Genomic DNA, 17,727 nt, shown 5'->3' with positions numbered 1-17,727 from the left:
TCTGTTGTCTGTGAGAATGGCTTGCTACAGCAGTTGTCTTTCCCATGAAAAACTTTAAATGTTTAACGGTTTCCTTGCGAATTACAATCCATAAATGGTGCAAAAATAATTCTGAGTGCAATCTGAGTTGACAGTCAGAGGAAGCAGCAGTCTTGTCGGCATCAGATTCCATCTGATCACATCATGCAGAAGTGAACAATACAGCCGTTAAAATGTCTTATGGCTCTTCCTCATGTGTGATCTGAGCAGATAACAGACACGCCTCATCCTGCATGGCTGCACGTGATCAGATGAATAATTATACCTGTCTTCCTCTCCTTTAAAAATGCAGATGTGACCTCCCAGCTTCAGCGTGTGCCAAAGCGGAACCGCGCTGTGGTCCCTTTCGCCACCTTCCTACTGCACGCAATGCACAGATTGCCGTGGTTCACTCTTTGCTTCATCAAAGATAGACGTGCTGCAATGCAAAAGCAAATATGGTTAGTGATTCAGCAGTAATTCATCACATAATTCATCACACACTGTCAGTGTAGTGTGCATAGAGAGCTGTGAATTGAGCTGTCTGATGCAACTGAAACTAATACCTTGGTAGATTTCAATATAAGCATTTATCAGATATTATTACACCACTTTACTGTACTTGTTTTGATGTTTTTCAGCTGGCTAGTCTGGCTGTGTGCAGTACAAAGTTGCCACATATGTATTGTAGAGGGAAAAGCATTTAAACAGCCAACCAAAAAGCATCAAACAAGTACAAATTTAAAACCTAGAACCTGGCCAGGGACCACATCAATTCACAAGCCGGTATCAAATTGCAGATTCACAGCTTTTGCACCTGATAACGGCAAACGGATCCTGAAATGTGTTTGACACAATAAAGGCCTGTTTGCATGAGATGACATAGGGGGAAACTTAATACTCTCTCAACACGAAACTCAGATCACTTCCTGTTCCTGTGTTGGAGACATCCATCTGATCAGTCATTAAAAATACAGGCGCCACGGCGTGTGGTGCCAGACCTTCCTCTACTGGGGTGTACAGCCAGTTTAAAACCCCAAGCAGCCCTCTCCTCCCAGTCTCCAGAACCAACCTGCTTACCCCCTTCACTGAATGCTGATCCCCATCCTGCATCAATATGTTGTTGGAGGAGCACTTTGAGGAATGTGGAGAGATGTTCTCAGCTTGTCGTCTGTTTAGTATGTACACTTGCATCTGTCAACCCCAGCTAAGATGCCATATTGCTTAAAAGCTGCAGGCAAGCCTGTTCACTTTTTTGTCGCTTAGAGCAGCTCCAGCTGAGAATCCAACAAGGGCTTTTACTTCAGCAGTGTTTTTTTTTTCTTTTCCTTTTTTTTTGGAGACATCTGTTGGCCTGCTGTAAGTATTTTCCATCGATGGTAGTATTTGACAAACATGTTTGATGTGGCAGCTTTAATTCACCCTGTTTCCATTTATTCAGGAGGAATTATTTCAGAAAGAATTTGGCTAATTGTTAGAAAGAAGAAAGAAAGGGGAAGAAAAAGGGGGTTGCCCACATTTCTGAACATGCCCTGAAAAGCGCGTCACTTGTGTGGCGCTGTTCTGAGGTTCCAGAAAGCAGTGGCGTTCTCAAGCCTTGCATTCTGTTCTCAGAATCCAGTGCCAGGATAGCGTCATGGTTTTTGTTCAATTTGCAGCTGGTCCATAGGACTCCAAGCCATTAAACTTGGAATCCGCTTAATAGATCTTGGTGTCGATTGTCAGAATGCAGCATGAGGCAGGAAATATGCAGCGTCTTATTGGAGTGAATTGTCATACCATGCTCGTGTAGCTGACCTAACTTGGTTCTGCAGTTATGTAACCACCCCCACCCACACCACTGTCTCCATTACATTACAACACTCTAAAACCCTGCCTCATTCTATTCTTTCAGATTTGTTAATATGTAATTCCTGTAACAACAAAATAAACCCCCGGTTTTATCAAAGACGGAGCTTCCCCCCCCCCCCCCCCCCAAGTTTGAAAAATAACCGCCCTGCGGACAATTGAAGAAAAATCCCTGAAACTTAAATGCCAATGCGATGGAGTCAAGCACTAACTGCAGGGAAGGAAACTGTAAATGTTTTTACGAAGCTATGACCGTCTGCATCTTGGTTTAATTTCCAGAGCTGTGGAATCCAGTCCCCTCTGCCTCGTGACAGTCTGTTTTCGCTCGCATCCTGCTTCCTGTGCCTGACGCAAAGTTATCTTGCCCTCATGGCTTCTAATTTCTAGCCGAAGTGGACCCTTAAATTCTGTCATTGCCTTATATGGTTGCTGTGCTGAAGACTGCCAGAAACAAGCTGGGAAAGCTAGTTTGCCACATGGTAAGGTTGTGTTGGCAGTCATGGGGAGCATGTTGGGGTCATCCTTATTCACAAACATGCGCAGGCTGGGATTTTACCCTCAGTTCCCTTTGTGTTTAAAACAGCTCAGAAGATTAAGAATGGCTGGCTTTCATGATCACATCAAGGATACATTATTTGTCATTTTTACTCAGCTAATCCATACAATGAAGCAGTAAGTCTGAAACTCTCATTTCTACAAATCCCGAGTCTTTTTTTTTTTTAATAGAAATCCAGCAGTTGTGCTATTCAGGTTTTTTTTCCAATGATGAAGTACTTTGACCTACATATATGTGTATTTGTGAATAATAAAAAAAATACCCCCAACTGGTCATCCACCTGTCAAAGAAATTTAACACCGATCAGAAAAACAAAGTATGTTATTTTGTTGTCTGTGGAAATTCTGTTATGGAGTGTATCTACATCATTAACTGACGCATTCTTTTAACTGCATAATATGTCAGATAGATTTGGAGTGTAGGTGTTGGTGTGGCCCAGAAATAGGGAGTGCTGCACGGTGCAAATACACAGGACTGAGAACGACGAGTCGAGGCAAAGTGTAGCAAGCTGGTCAACAGGTTTAATTTATCACCGTTTAAATAAAGTTAAGTGTTGCCAGTGTTGACGTTTGGAAGAGTGTTGATATGAAGCTAACAATGAAGGAAAATGGAGAAATAAAATTTAAGGTCATGGATCCTTACTAGTTGTATGAAATTGGTTGTGTGATTTTATTTTATTTTTTTTTTTGTGAGTTTTTGTTGAGTCTTTAAGTGCCTCCACTGAGGACTTGGCAACCCTCTGTAAGAAGTGCTAGATTGCTGTCATTATTCATGTGAGGTTGTAATGGATAATATGCAGAGACCTTTGATATATTATACCTGCCAACTTGCACTATAGTTACTAATTAGGACCCGTATTTAGTTATGTTTGTAAAGCAATTATTTCAACAAGGCCTATAATCCTTGTGATTACCAGGTAGTTAGCTAAATGCTGTCATAATGTACACCCACAATGTGACTGAACTACTGGAGTTGTGAAATTTTTAATTTTGAAATAGTCATGAAAACCTTGGCATGCTACCTTGCTTTTAGAAAGGCCTTCTAAAACCATGATAGGAAGAACTTGCCTGCGTGCTTAATTTCATGCACTGACACATGAAAGGGTAAAGAGAAATTATGACTGTGTAAAAAGAGGGCATTGAAAGACTTTCTGAGATTACATGCTGTGAAGTGCACCGTTTTCAGTCCATTGAAACCAGTAAATTTAGCCTCTTGGAAGTAGCTTCCTCTTTTTGTTCATAAAAGGCCAAACTCCATACCAACTGACTCCACCTCTGTTTTGTATTCCAACCCCCCCAACCTTCGGAATTTAAGCGACGTTGCTAGGCGACACATAAGTGTTAGTAAATACAGCCTTGAAAAGTGCTCTCTACAACTTGGCAGAGTAGCTGAGCTGATGTTTCGACTGAAGGCATCGGTGAGTCATCAGTATGAGCTGAGAGGGGCTTTTTTTCTTCTCTTCCTGAGAGGTGCGCCTGCTCCGCCTTGCACACACACGGAACCTGCCAACATCCATAGTGACCTAGCACAGTGGACCCAGGGCGCTGAGCAAAACTACCCATCATGCAGCTGTCACCACCGCCGTGAGCCTTCACCTTGCATTCCAATGCACTGACCTGACATGGAAGCCAAATGGCAGCAACAGAATGTCCTTTGAGGGAGGAAGAATTTGGTCAGTTTGGGTATATACACAGTGGTGTACAGTGATGTGATGTGGGTGGTAGCTGGTGTTCTGCAGGAAAATGGTGATGAGCAACATGCACAGTGTTGTCTTTAACTTTGTCACTGTGTTTTATTTGTCTCCTTGGTTTTGTGGCGAATTTTCATTGGGCCATTGTCCGTACTCTTAAAAACTTGTGAAAATGTTGCCCTCATGATGAGCAACAGCCACTCCCTTTGTTACATTCAGGCATTTCAACAGCAGCAGGTTTTCCAAGCCCTCACAATACAGGGATTCTGGTTTAGAGTGGCCTGGCACAGGGACTCTAATTAGCACTACTGTACATGGACTTAGCTGTTCGCAACAGTAGCTGGCAGAGATCAGTAAATCTTGCAACAGAATGCCTCCTTTGCGCCTCTGTTGTGCTTCGTTAGGTCTGGCGAACCGGTTGTTTCATACGGTTGGCCTGCGGCACTGTCATCACTCAGGGAGTGACTTCTCCAAAGCCAGAAGGGAGCCAGCCGCACTGATAAGATCCATGCACCGCAGAGGTCTGGTGGACAGATGAGCAAAACAATCGAGTGGACAATGCAGCGGAAAGATTTCTGACAGTGCTTAAATTCCGTGGTAATTACAAAGCCCGGCTGCCTGCCCTCCTAATCTTTCAGGGGATTTTGTGCTTTTTTGGCAGGACAATCGGTAGTTTGTTCAAATGACCTGGGATTTCTTCCCATCACTTTCCTTGCTGGTACAACAGCAAGAGGCACACAGGAAGATGGAAATTTTGAGTCTTTTTGACCCGGCCACTTCTGTTCCTGAATTCCTTCTTGAAGCTGATCCATGTAACTGTAATTATAACATGGGCTATGATATTACACTAACAGCATTCTGGCACTAGCTGTATGCAAGCCTACATGCAGCTTTAAATAACATGTCTCACAATAGAGCCAAGTAACCCCCCCCCCATGTCACATATTTCAACATTGTGTGTCTGTGTGGTTGATTTCTCATCCCCTCTGTAGGTGTCACAGTTAAGTGCTGAATCAGACGGGTGAGAACTGGGAGGTCGGCTGTATTCAGGTTTTTTTTTTTTTTTTGGCCACGTGGCAGCTGGCCAACCAGAGGAGGTGGCGTTTAACTTGAGTGACCCCCTGAGTGGGGAAGCAGTCCCAGCGCAGCTCTGTGCTGGAGCCACCACGTCTGCCTGGGGAGGCCGGCGTCCTCAAGAGAAAGGGGAGAGAGGCAAGCTGTTAAGGTTCCTCACCTCTGCCACTCAGCCTCTGTGTGCTGTTGCACTCATCTACAGCGGATCCTAGCTCTCTGAACGCACTCCAAATCTAAGCTGCCTGTGAAGGTTTCCTTTCAAATGTAAGAATGATGGCCTTAGGAGAATTTAACCATAATTTCTCAGCTGAGTGATGCTTGTGACTGGATGTGTTTATCATGCAGGATATAGGCTGTTGTGGAAGTTGTCTGAATAAAGGTAGTGTGAGTGTAAGTTGTTTATGTCGATGTTCAACTTCACTTAGTCAATGCAGAGCCAGTACTAATAAATTACCTCAGTGCTGCTCTGAAATGTTTGATTGTTTTGTGATATGTACATAGGGTAGATAAAAGAGATGGATACCTTCTTGTTCATTGATTGCTTGTTAAGTAGATAAATGAACCTACAGCTGAGCTCAAAGAGGGAGCTCATAGGGCAGTGGTAATAGGGTGTTTGCTAATAGGGTGAGGCTTAACTTAGAAGCATTTATACCAATGACTGGTTTGCATATTCATAAAAATTGGACTTTCGTACTTCATTATCTTGACTTTACTTTTTGACTAAAAGCATAATGTCCAGTGTGTCTGCCTGCCTCATCACACAGTCCCCCTGATTCCAGCTCACATTAGTATTGAAAGGGAAGCATTGATTTGGGGATTAGTTATACTGGGTAGTTTAGACACTGGACAGCGTGGGTCATGCAAAGGTGAGGTGTCCGAGGCCAAACTGCTGCTCTGAGTTAATCTAGTAGCACAGGTGTGTGCAGATTGGGTCCAGAAGGCATAAAAGGACGACAGGCCACGCCTTGGTGAGTAAAGCGATGAAGTCATCGACCGCTTTCTTCAGAGCTGATCGGTGCTGCCACGCGCCACACCCCCTGCCTGCTGAGGACATGGCAGAACTGGGCTGCCGGCTGTCTTGGTGATGATGAATTGTGGGAACTGAGGCAACACCAGAACGCTGGATTGCGCGTCCTTAGCTGGAGGCGAAGTGCGCATACCCCCCCTCCAAATCTGCCTGTGAGGCTGTTCCCCCACACTGCTACAGGAAGGGCTTCCTGCTCCCTGATTAGCCTGGTTTGGCTTCCTCTCCCGCTGCCTGGCCTCCGCACTGAGTCACACTGAGGGCTTGATAGTGCAGCATGCTGCCAGCAGTCAGTTGGAAACGCCTGGTTTGCTGTGCTGCTAGACTTCAGGGCAGTTTGGGGAAGATGTCTGGCTATCGGAGTGGCACGGGTAAATTGTGATCTTTCCATTCAAGGGATTTTCCTCTTGAAATGATAAACGTATGAAACTGTCTTGAACAGAAACCTCTCTGGTGTTGGGAAGTGGAAGGCAAAAGTGTTTCGATGCTGCATTTTGTGAATCAAACTCTTCCTGTAAAGAGCCAAAGACCCCCCCCCCCCCCCCCCAAATTCTCCCTGATCTTAAATGAAGCTTCTCCTGCTTTCATTAAAGTGCATGAAGGGAATCTTTAATTAGTTGTTATGGAAACAGTGCAAGATAGTTTGTAGAATTAGGGAGCCATAACAGGGAATTGGCTGGCTGAGGCAAGTTTAGTGTTCTCTGATGTGAGAGCTATTGATATGCATGCAACCATCTGGAAAGTACAGTGCTTATAAAGATAATACTCGCCAGATCGGTAGTTTCCGTGGACCTGAGTTTGCACGGTGACATAAATTTACAATTAAACTGTCTCTGGTGAATTAGTGGTTAGAGCTGCATAGATGTGTACACGCACACACACACACGCACACACACGCGCGCACACACGCGCACACACGCGCACACACACACACACACACGCACGCACGCGCACACACACGCACACGCACACACACGCACACACACGCACACACACACACACACACACACAAACACAGGCAGACACACTGCTTAAGGGGAGTCCTGTTTGCTTATTTAAGGGATAGTGCTTGTGATTTGATAAACTGCCCTCAGACAGCTCTCCTTTATAATGCAGTGTCAAGAGAACAATTTAAATTGGTTGCGTTCAGAAGCTTGTGGAAAATAAACGGTCATGTCGCACAGCAGAGGGGGTTTTTTGTTAAAGAACTGCTGACCAATAGGGAATGTGAGAAACCCAGCTGTTTGCATATTGTCATGACAGTGTCTCAGCAAGTCAAGCGGAGCGCTGTGAAAACCCCTTTCATAAACCCGCAATGCAGGTTTCATCCACTGGCTGATCTAAGACCAGCCAGCTTATGAAAAGCAATCCAGACCCACGAATGAGGCTAAATATGGTCTCTGTCACCATAAAAGATTGATGTTCACAAGCATAGAGAGAGGAGGCACTCTAAAAGCAACAGTCTGGTAATGAAATATTAAAAGCTTTGCGTTGTGGCTGTTTTTTTTTCCCTCTTTTTTTTTTTTTTTGCAATCCATTATGAGCCGGTCCGAAGCCCTTCTGAAGGGCGAGGATAAAAGGATGAGTTTGAGGGTAAGATGTTCTCTTTTGCTGAGAGCCGAACCTCCGCTGAGTAGGAGGTGGCTGCTGGGGGTTCTTTTTTTTTCATAATGTGGAGATTTTCTTGGCTGACTTTCACAGGGAGGCCAGCACCCTGCCGACCTCACAAATACTCCCCAAAAGGCAATTTACTTTAAGAATGGGTGAGCGGGTGAGACTGTGATGCTTAGCCATGGTGCCTGTGTGATATGGGATGAAATTATGATCTTAAAATAAGCCCATCACTTCTTTATATCTTGTACACACACTCCATGTGTATGTAGTCATGCATGGATCTCTAACTGGTCTGACGAGACACCACGCTTTTAGTGTATACTTTGTTGCTGACCAGGTATACTGGTTGTCATAGATTTGTTTAGGGCCAAGTCTAATGCATCAAATTATAAAAACAGTGAATGGAATAAATGTAAATATTGATTTCTCCATTTTTTAATAGAATTGATTTGAATCTGACAAAATGGCTAGCTGAAAAAGTATGCTGTCAGATCTGAATCTGAGAATGCTACACAATTTGCACTGGTCTTATTTTTGTTTTATCTTCTAGAGACACAGTAATCCATAATCAGAGCTGAGAATAAAGTCCCAAAAATGTATATCTTTTTAATGAGCTTAGTTCTCAGCAAGATGGCTACACAGAAGAAAATTAAATTGCACAAATATTACATAACATTGTGACATTATACACCTTATATTATACACCACACATTATACCTCTTACTTGTATATGAATTTCCTATTTTATTTTGAAGTGACAGAGAAATTGGGAGCTAGCAATTGGCCCCTCTTGTATTTCTGCAGAGACACTTAAGTTTTGGTGCCAAAGCCAAGTACCTCTAGATGCCAGAGTAGTGAACTGAAAATATTTAGCAAGTAACAAAGCTAATTAACATTGTTTCCTGCTAATGAACTCCTTTCTTTTATTGTGAGAGTACAAGTACTATCTAAATGTAATCTAGTATGGTTGAGTAATAGTTTTGCTCATAAACTAGTCCGTTATGTCCAGCTAATGGAATGGAAGTGGCCGCTCTGTTTCAGTTAGTGTCAAATAAAATGTGCTGGTCAAACCATTCCGAACGAACGAACCGTTCTGAACGTTTTTCCCTCAGGTCGTTAATGAATGAACGAATGCATGCTGGAGACGGCACTGTTTTTACAGACCAGGGTGTGTGGATTGAAAATTTCCAGCCATGCAGGGGAGGTACTGATGACCGCAGGAATCCCCAGTAATACCGCTGCTCTTCCATTAGTCTGTGTTGCCTTCCATCAGCTTCACAGAGTCAGTGATTCCTCTCCACCTGCGTTTTTGGTGCTTTTGACTGGAGGACATCTCTACCCAGGAGTTTGACTGCTAGGTTGGAGGGCAGTTGCGTTTAGACCGAGGAGTGTGAAGTGTAGCTCCTGAAAAGGCCTTAAATCTCGTTTTATGAGGCAGCCGCAGCAACAGAAGAAATTTTACTACGTGTGAGTTTTTGCCGAGGCGGTTACAGAGCCCCCCTTGTATTTAGGTTGGACATTTTTTATTTGCGCTGGGAAATGGCAGCTGCTGAAATATTTCATGATGGGGAAGTTAGAAAAAAACCTTCCCCCTAGATGAAAGCAAGCAGCGCCAGCATGAAGCTGTAAAATGAGAAGTTTTATTTTTGGCGCTGTGCAAGATGAAACAAAAACAAATAAAATAAAGAGAGGGACCAGTTAAACGTGTCTGGACTGGGCCGTAAAAGAGCTTAACGCGCTTTGCATAAGCCGAAGTCTGAGGAACCATGACTTGCACCTTGTTAGGTGTGTGTGTGAACATTAAAAAAAAAATATATATATATATATATATATATTATTCCCTGTCTTTCATTTAGTAATAGTATTTTTGTTACACTTGCTCTGTTGGGTCTTTCATATCTTGATATTGAGCCCTCTGTTGGCTTGATGTTGATTTCCTTAAAATAGATTTTAGATGTAATTTCAGGAAATCCATGGTAACATGGGACACTGTGCTTTATTGTTCAACTGACTGGACAAGAATTAAGACGATTTCGTGGATTGCCATTTTACTTTTGATGGTGGGCTGGGACTGCATGTACCATGGAACAGATCCAATGCCCCCCCACCCTTTCTCCGTACTAATCATGGGGCAATTAGCATGTGTGAACAGCTGTCCTTTGCATGCTGTTATGGGCTTTGTCCTGTGCTCCTTAATTCTCTCCTTTGCAGTCCATTAATTAAGCCCAGGAGTGTTTGTCGGTTTGCCCTATGCAAACGTGGCCCTCTCTGCACACATGAGTGCCAGTGAGTTCTCACCCTCATGATGAAACGCCTGATACAGCTTGTCATTGTGGTCTGTTCGGCACCCAGTCGTCTGGTGGCTCTGTAGAGTCCCAGCCCCATGGATGCGTAAATTCTCTGTGGTCCTGATTGACCCAGCAGTGTTCACCTGTCACTGGCGGCGGGACTCCCAAATGTGAAAATGTGTTGATAACAGCCATTGCCGAAGAAGAGCAAAGGCTAATTGCCACCGCATGAGGTTCTGGATTGGGCTGCTGGAAAAGCGTGCCGTTTTCGGAACACATGGGAGGGGAATGTGAGAGTCCCCACACGCACATGGTGCACCCAGTGGAACAGCTATTAAAGGGACTTCTCGGGGGAGCCTGGTGTCCCGCGAACCGCAGAAGGAAAACGTGAGCCAGAGTCCTGGTCACTCTCCCTTTATGCACTTTATTTTTGTGCATGGGTGATGCTACACACTGAATGCAGCTGCACCGTCAGGGGAAATAAGCAGCTGGTCTTCATTGTTTCCATAACAACAAGCTGAGAATTTGGCATTTCCAGACCTTCCTTAAATGGTGGTCTTAAAAAAAAGGTGCATCAACACATTGATTCATTTATGACGTCAAGTCAATCAAAACAATCGCGCTGACGCTTCTTACTTTGAATGCATCCTGACAAACATAATTTAACACTTCTGTTTAGCATGTCTCTGAGCACTACCTTGCTAGCAATCCCTTAGCTAACACTGTTTAATGAATTGTTGATATGCAAATATTCAATCATTAGGATTACTGTAAATTGGCTAGCTATTTTATTAGCTAATTAAGTGCATTAAGACAGCTACAGATAACTTGCTGGCCGAGCACATGTATAGCTATGTCTGATTAAATTTTTTCATATTTTCACAATGATCATGAATGTCTTCATGAAGGTCAGAAGAGAGTGTGTTAATGTGGCCTGTTTATTGAAGCTTGTGGCTAATCTCCCTACTCCTATTATTACAAAGGTTATTGTTCATGTTTCAATGGGCAGATAGTAGAAAAGGTCTCAGAGGATAATAGAACACTGCGTGTGTAACATGCTGGGAATTTGCATAATTATAAATATAAAATATATAAATATATAAATACTAAATATATATTAAAATTTGATGCATTGAAGAATTATAACTGCAACTGGGACAAAAGCAATGAATATAGTTGCAGCTGCTACAGGAAATTGTGATACTTAGGCAATTTGGGTTGCTTGAATGGCATTGAATAGCCTCATGTTGATGGATTTGTGTTGTTTATTTTATGCCCACATTCTGTGTGTGTTCTGTTTGAGCTGTGGAATTTAAATTTCTTGTTCTTCCAGTTTGGTGACCTTGAAGGTGTCGATTGATTCTTCTGAAGAGCTGATCCTGGTTCAGTGTCTACCTTTAAGACAAAATGGTTTTGGGTTTAAGATTACTGGTGGACAAGCTGATTCTGGATCAGTTGTTGGGTGTAGCAGAGGTGACCCGTAAAGGGTGATTCCTGCCTCGTACGTCTAATGGCGGGTATACACTGTGCGATTTTGGGCTGTCCCAGACGGAAGATGACCAATGTGAAAGAAATGTGGTGATATCTTTGGTCGTGACTCCAAAATGGTGGTCCTACGTCGCACTGTGAGAGAGGTTCAAAGACGGCCATTGTCAAGGTCTTGCGACCAAAGATGGCCTGGGACAAAATTCTGACAGTGTCAGAAATATAGGATGACCATCTCGCAATGTGACTGCTGCTACGACCTACGTCTACTGGCCAACCAATAGGAATGCAGCATGAAATGACGCACTGATCAACGTGGCACTGGTGCCAAAGTCCAAGTGTAATGGGGGTAAAACGTGCAGAAGGAAATGTTTGGGATTCCAGTAGACGGATGACGCACGCTGATGACGTTTTATTCATGTATATTGACTTGCGTCGTAGCTTACGATTCAGTAGGTGTTACCATCGTACAGTCTACTTACATCAAACTTGATGTCGCACCCAAGTTTATTAGATTCATGTCGCACAGTGTGGCTTGCAATAAACTTATAAGATTGAGGAAATCTCACAGTCTGTAGGTGCCTTAACATCTCTCCTTCCACCTCTCCCCCCCTGCAGATATGTTCAGACGAGTTGTACGACAGAGCAAATTCCGTCACGTCTTCGGCCAGGCTGTGAAGAACGACCAATGTTACGATGACATCCGGGTCTCGCGTGTCACCTGGGACAGCTCCTTCTGCGCAGTCAACCCCAAATTCGTCGCCATAATCATTGAGGCCAGTGGTGGCGGCGCGTTCCTGGTCCTCCCTCTTCACAAGGTAAGCGCAGGGGCCGAAGCGGCCGGTCACAGCTCGCGGGGTATGCTTATCTAATTTACGATCAGGCTGCGCCCGGGCTCTCTCCACTGCCCATTCACATTGTTTGTGTGGAATTACATGACCGTAGCTGGGACAGCCAGCTCAGCTGTCATTAACATAGCTGGACACAAAGCCCCTTGCTTACACACTGGGTGCGGTACACAGGGACGGGAGGAAGGTGTGCAGTGTTGGCTTCAGGGTAATGGGAGGGCCGGCATTGCAGAATGCCACCTTGGCCCCCCCCCCCTTTGCCGTACGCCCCCGAGCAGGCCGCAGGGGGGTAGGGAGCGCCCAGCTGTCTGCGTGGCTTTGGACTGGGCCAGCTCTCTCCCCCACAGCCGGCTCTTCACCAACCGCTCTCCCGTCTGCAAGGAATAACCCCTCACGTCATCCACATCTGCATTTACTGCTGAGATGGCTGCTCTGAAAATTGGTAAATCACAAGTTGGCCAGACAGAAATCCCTTCCCGCAGTTTATTTTAAAGTGATTCCTTTTATTTTTTTCCCCTCTTCCCTTGTTTTGTGATGTTTTTCGCTTGTTTATTTGAACGAGTAAGCATATTCTCTGCCCTCGCCTCACATGCCTCGTGTCTTAGTATCACAGATCTTATGACCCTGTGACCCAGATGCAGTGCCTCAGTGATGTCATTTCTCATTTAGTGTAGTTGGTGGTGTTCGTTTGGATAAAAGCAGCTTTTTTTCAAGGTTAATGAACAAAGGCTTTTTCATTAATGTTGCTTTAACTTCTGAAGTTAACCTTGCATAGCTTCCCCCATGCACTGTCTCAAGGAGCAAGGGCAGGGCAGATTGGTGCTGCTATTGATTATATCAGAAACTGGCCAATAAACACCGCTGGTGAAAACCGGCATTCTAGCTTTGGCTGTAACACAACTCCTTTGAATGTTCTGTGGGATGACGTGTGTAACTGTAGTTACCAGTGAGGTAAGGGAAGGGGGAGGAAAAAAAATCTATTCTTCAGTGAGACATTTGATACAGGCGGAATGATGAAAGGGGGAAGGCTCATTGGAAACAGGGTTATGCGCAAGCAAAACTGCGCCTGAGCGAGACAGATTCGTTCCATTTTTCAGCTGATCTGAAAGGGTGATTTGGGATGGGATTCCTGACGTTTCGTAAGTGGGCTGTTATCTGTTTGAAGAGATTGTGACAGTCTCTCAGATCTTCAGTCTCTCATGAATTTCAGCGGAATTTCAGCTTCCTGTTCATAAGCAGGGGGATGGATCTGATACCGTCAGCAGCCATTGCATGTGCAGTCAACCTGCTCAGCGAGATTCCCTGTTGTTGTGTGCACCTTGGCAGCCTCTTCCCGTAATATCTGTGTACAAGACAAACCACTTGGAATAATTTCGCCGTGACGTCAACCGCATACATGGGCTTCACCGTTCTCCAGCCACTTTGCTTTGACCTTTCAAAAATGCAGTTCTTTGGAAGACTTCTGTCTGTACACTGCTTAGGTTTATATTGTTAACAATGTCAATGTTTTCCCTGATAACAGGTCTCTTGGTCCTTTTCCCATATGAATGGGTTCTCAGGTTGACATGGTGGGTACAAGTGTTTAAAAACACAAGCGTGGATTACAATGCAAAGTGCCGAATAAAGTGTGAAAACAACTTCTAATTTACCAGGTACAGAGCGTTCCCAGGTACCAGAACTGAAAACTGTGAAGTTAATGCAGACCCCTAGTCCTTTCATAATCTGGATTCCGTGTGTATGCTACCAGCTCCCTCTTTGCCTGCTTGTTGTTTTAATTATAGAGCCCTCAGTACAGCAGTCTTAAGGGCGTGATAAAGTGACACGTGTGGCATTGGTGTTGACAAGCGCAGCCTGTGTGTTATTTAAGACTCCCCTTACAGAGGGTTTTTGAGTCATGTTTGGCGCTCAGATAGGATACCGGGCCCTGTTATCGCTCAGCTTGCACATGAATCAATACACCATTTGTCTCAAGATATAATTACATTTTTAGATGTTTTTTTTTGCTTGCAATAATCTACTCATATTGCCATGACGGTGCAGGCGTATTTTAAGAATAAACTCTGCTTTCATTTATAAATCTAGCAATTTCCGCAAGGGGTGAAGTGCTGTGAACAGGGCCTTTTGATAGGCCTGAACTCACACGGTACCTTAATAGTGGAAGCCGTGGTTTGACCTTGTTTCTCTGTGTTTTCATCTCAAGCTGGATAAACGTCCAGTTTTTGTCTTGTTTCAAGAAAATGAATGGCACAGGTATCCTTCAGTTCTGAGAATCGATTTGCAGCGTGTTGGAATCAAACCATACACCTGTTCCTTTCAACGATGTGAAAGGTTTGTCAAACCTATAGCAAACAAAATGGAAAAGTGGCTTTTTCTCTTGCCATACCCTCTGAGTGAGCATTTGTTTTGGTAGTCAGTGTCTGTATGGGTTACAGGAGTCCTGAGTCTGTTCTCTCCTGCTGCAGCTGTGTCCCTGGGCACGCCCATTCAGCTTCCACTAGCCCTCTGCCTTTCTGCCTCTGGCCTGGGCCACTCTGCTTCACAATGACTGGGCGGATGTCGAGAGTCACGCGCACATGAGTGTGTGTGTGTGTGTGTGTGTGTGTGTGTGTGTGTGTGTGTGTGTGTGTGTGTGAGAGAGAGAGAGAGAGAGGTTTAACGCCATCACTGGCATCTGTGTGTAGTGTGACCCCCCCCCCCCCCCCCCCACACACACACACACACACACACACACACACACACACACACACACACACACACACACACACACACCTCCTGCTCTGCTCAATGTCGCATCCGACACAACGCATGCGAACGTGCATCTGCCCTGTCGGCCCATCTGCCTGGTCTGTTCCCAGCTCTGTCTGCAGACAGCTGCCCGGGAGAGCCTTTGTCCCGCCGCACGCTCAGCCAGGCCCATTGTCAGGGGTCTGCCCCCGAAGCTTTTTGGAAACTGGGCTCCCTGGGGCCTTGGCACTTATTAAAGTGATCTCCTCTTCATTGCGCACCGGTTTTGGCTCTTTTCTTTTGACGTGTTCAGAGGATAATTCCTTGTCCTATTTCAATGGGTCTCTGTCATCTGGGCCTCTTTTTTTTTCCGACACGGAGCACAGGAGAAAATCCAATCCCGCCAAGTTTTAGGTCAGGCTCGAATCTAGTTCTGTGGTGTACACAGTAACGGGAGACGTGCCTCATTAAACAATAGTTCGAGGAACTATTCTAGGAACCAGAAAAGGCGACCCATTTCTTTCCACACTTGGGCTGGCCGGGCACGCATTGTTACCCGCACGGGGGTATAGCCGGGGCCCGGCTCCATTGTGTGCCTTCCCCTTTGTGTAGGCCCCGGTCCTCAGCGTAGGCCTGGGTGATTCAGCGTCCATTGTTTCCTCCCGTCAGAACAGAGGGGACATGTGGAAAGGGCATCAGGTGTCTGACTAATCACACATCGTCAGCCCTCCCGCCTTTCTGAAGCACTCTGATTTATTCCTTCCTCATTAACACATGAAGAGAGGGAAACTGCAGGGGACAGACTCCTCCACTGGCAGTCGGTACCAGCTACTCTTTTCAGACTGGATGGCCACTGAGAAATAGCTGGGTAGGAGGATAAATGCAAGTAAATGCAATCAAAACTATGTCTGTCTTACAGTGTTTTTCTTTGATAAAAGAATAGCTTTGAATGGTTTTGCTGGAAGCTCATAGTTGTGTTAATCCACCATGTTTTTCATGTTCTGCATTTGGTGCTCTGTAGCATGTGCAAAACAAGAGACGTAGATGACTTGGCTCTCTGGGTGATATTTTTCTGCCCCCCTAATTTCTGCGCAGTTCACTTCCCACCATTAAACGTTCTGGCCTCCTGTGGCTTTGGAAAGACGGCCGGGTCACCTAGAGTGTCGGTAGCTCAACGTCTGGCCGGTGCTTCCCTAATCCTGACGCAACTCTCCACCTTGAAGGAGAGGAAGGAAAGATTTGTTTTGTATTAGTGCGCTGTTTGTATCCAAACCCCAAATTTCTCTTGCCCAAGGCTACGGCGTGGTTCGTGAAATCCTTGGCATCTTCCCCGCACACACCTCTCTCCCTCCTGCCCAGTGTGTATGCGCGCGTATGTGTGTGTGCGCGCGCGTGTCCCCTCCCTGTGTGCTGCTCCTCTCTCTCTCTCTCTCTCTCTCTCTCTCCCCCGATCTGTATTCCAGGAGCCCGCTGCTGCTGTTGCTGCTCTCAGTCCTGCTGACAGCAGATTTTACCATATATGGCCATTCAGAGCTCTCCGCCTGTCAGCCTTCCAGGACCATTTCCTCCCTGCCTCACCATTGGCTGGGAGCAGGGCTGGTGCCCAGTGGATTCTGGGATAGTGGCAAAGGGGAAGAAAAATGTGAAGTAAGATACTTCAGTTTAAGTCAAGTGCTGTACTGTACTGGCCACCCCCCATCCCAGGTCCACTGCATTCTTAATATGTCTCTAGAGAAGGTTTTTTTTTCCCTTGGTACAGTAATAGCACTTTAAATTTTTAATTTTACTCCTTGTGTTGATTGTTTTCTCTCTGCTGTTAAGTGTTTACTTTGAGGGGTGTTTAAATGGACAGACTTCATTTTGTACATGTGGAAAAAGAGATCGCCATAAAAGATCCTCACAGGATTTTAACCACATGCTCTCAGAACCTCCCTGGAAAGATAATGGCATTTGCTTTAATGACCTTGCAAAAGTAACATATAGTAATGAGGCTTCTGTAAGGGGTGGGCTGGGGGCTCTCCTGATCACAAAGGTTTTCCTGAGGGAACCATTAGTAAAATTCTCCCCTTTTGGTGTTTAATGAGAATGAATGGGGTCATACAAACACTGTCCTTTGAATGCCTACTCTATACATGTGTTCTACCTCTGTGCTGGGATTTTTTCCGGGTTTTCCCCTCTCTCTGCACAGTTGGATATTCACTCTGTCTGGAGTTTAGAGGTATAAGGAACGTGGTGTCTAGGAGCACCATAGATGAGTAGCATGAGAAGTTCCCACCTGGCGCGGTGGGCCCTGGCGCCGAACACGGCAGCTCAGGCATACAACGGGCATGCACATTCCGCTCCACCGAGCCAGGCTCTCTTTCCCCCCTGTCCGCCGTCCCTTCTGCCTCTCGCCCCTCTTCAAATCCACAGCCTCTCCGGTTGTGTCAGGCGCCTCAGGAACCCGCAGCAGTAGGCACATAGCCCCCCCACCCCCCCACCCCAATCTTTTGAGAATCCTGAAACAAAAGAGCTTGGGGTCTGACTGGGGCACTGCTTCAGCTGCACAGGCAAGGCCA

General features: G+C 45.3%; 1 protein-coding gene across 2 annotated transcripts in view; it reads left to right on the top strand.

The window, feature by feature from the left end:
• LOC118776018 (coronin-1C-A) overlaps nt 1-17,727 on the top strand; it is a 50,836-nt gene that overhangs the window by 18,106 nt on the left and 15,003 nt on the right. For both annotated transcript variants that reach the window (XM_036526058.1, XM_036526059.1), the window contains exon 2: nt 12,216-12,415. In XM_036526058.1, coding sequence (XP_036381951.1) covers nt 12,216-12,415 — 200 coding nt within the window. The remainder of the gene's footprint in view (nt 1-12,215; nt 12,416-17,727) is intronic.

This window comes from Megalops cyprinoides, chromosome 4 (assembly GCF_013368585.1).
Source record: "Megalops cyprinoides isolate fMegCyp1 chromosome 4, fMegCyp1.pri, whole genome shotgun sequence".
Classification (NCBI taxonomy): Eukaryota; Metazoa; Chordata; class Actinopteri; order Elopiformes; family Megalopidae; genus Megalops; species Megalops cyprinoides.
Note: the sequence above shows the minus strand (reverse complement) of the source record. Positions and strands in the feature narration are given on the sequence as shown.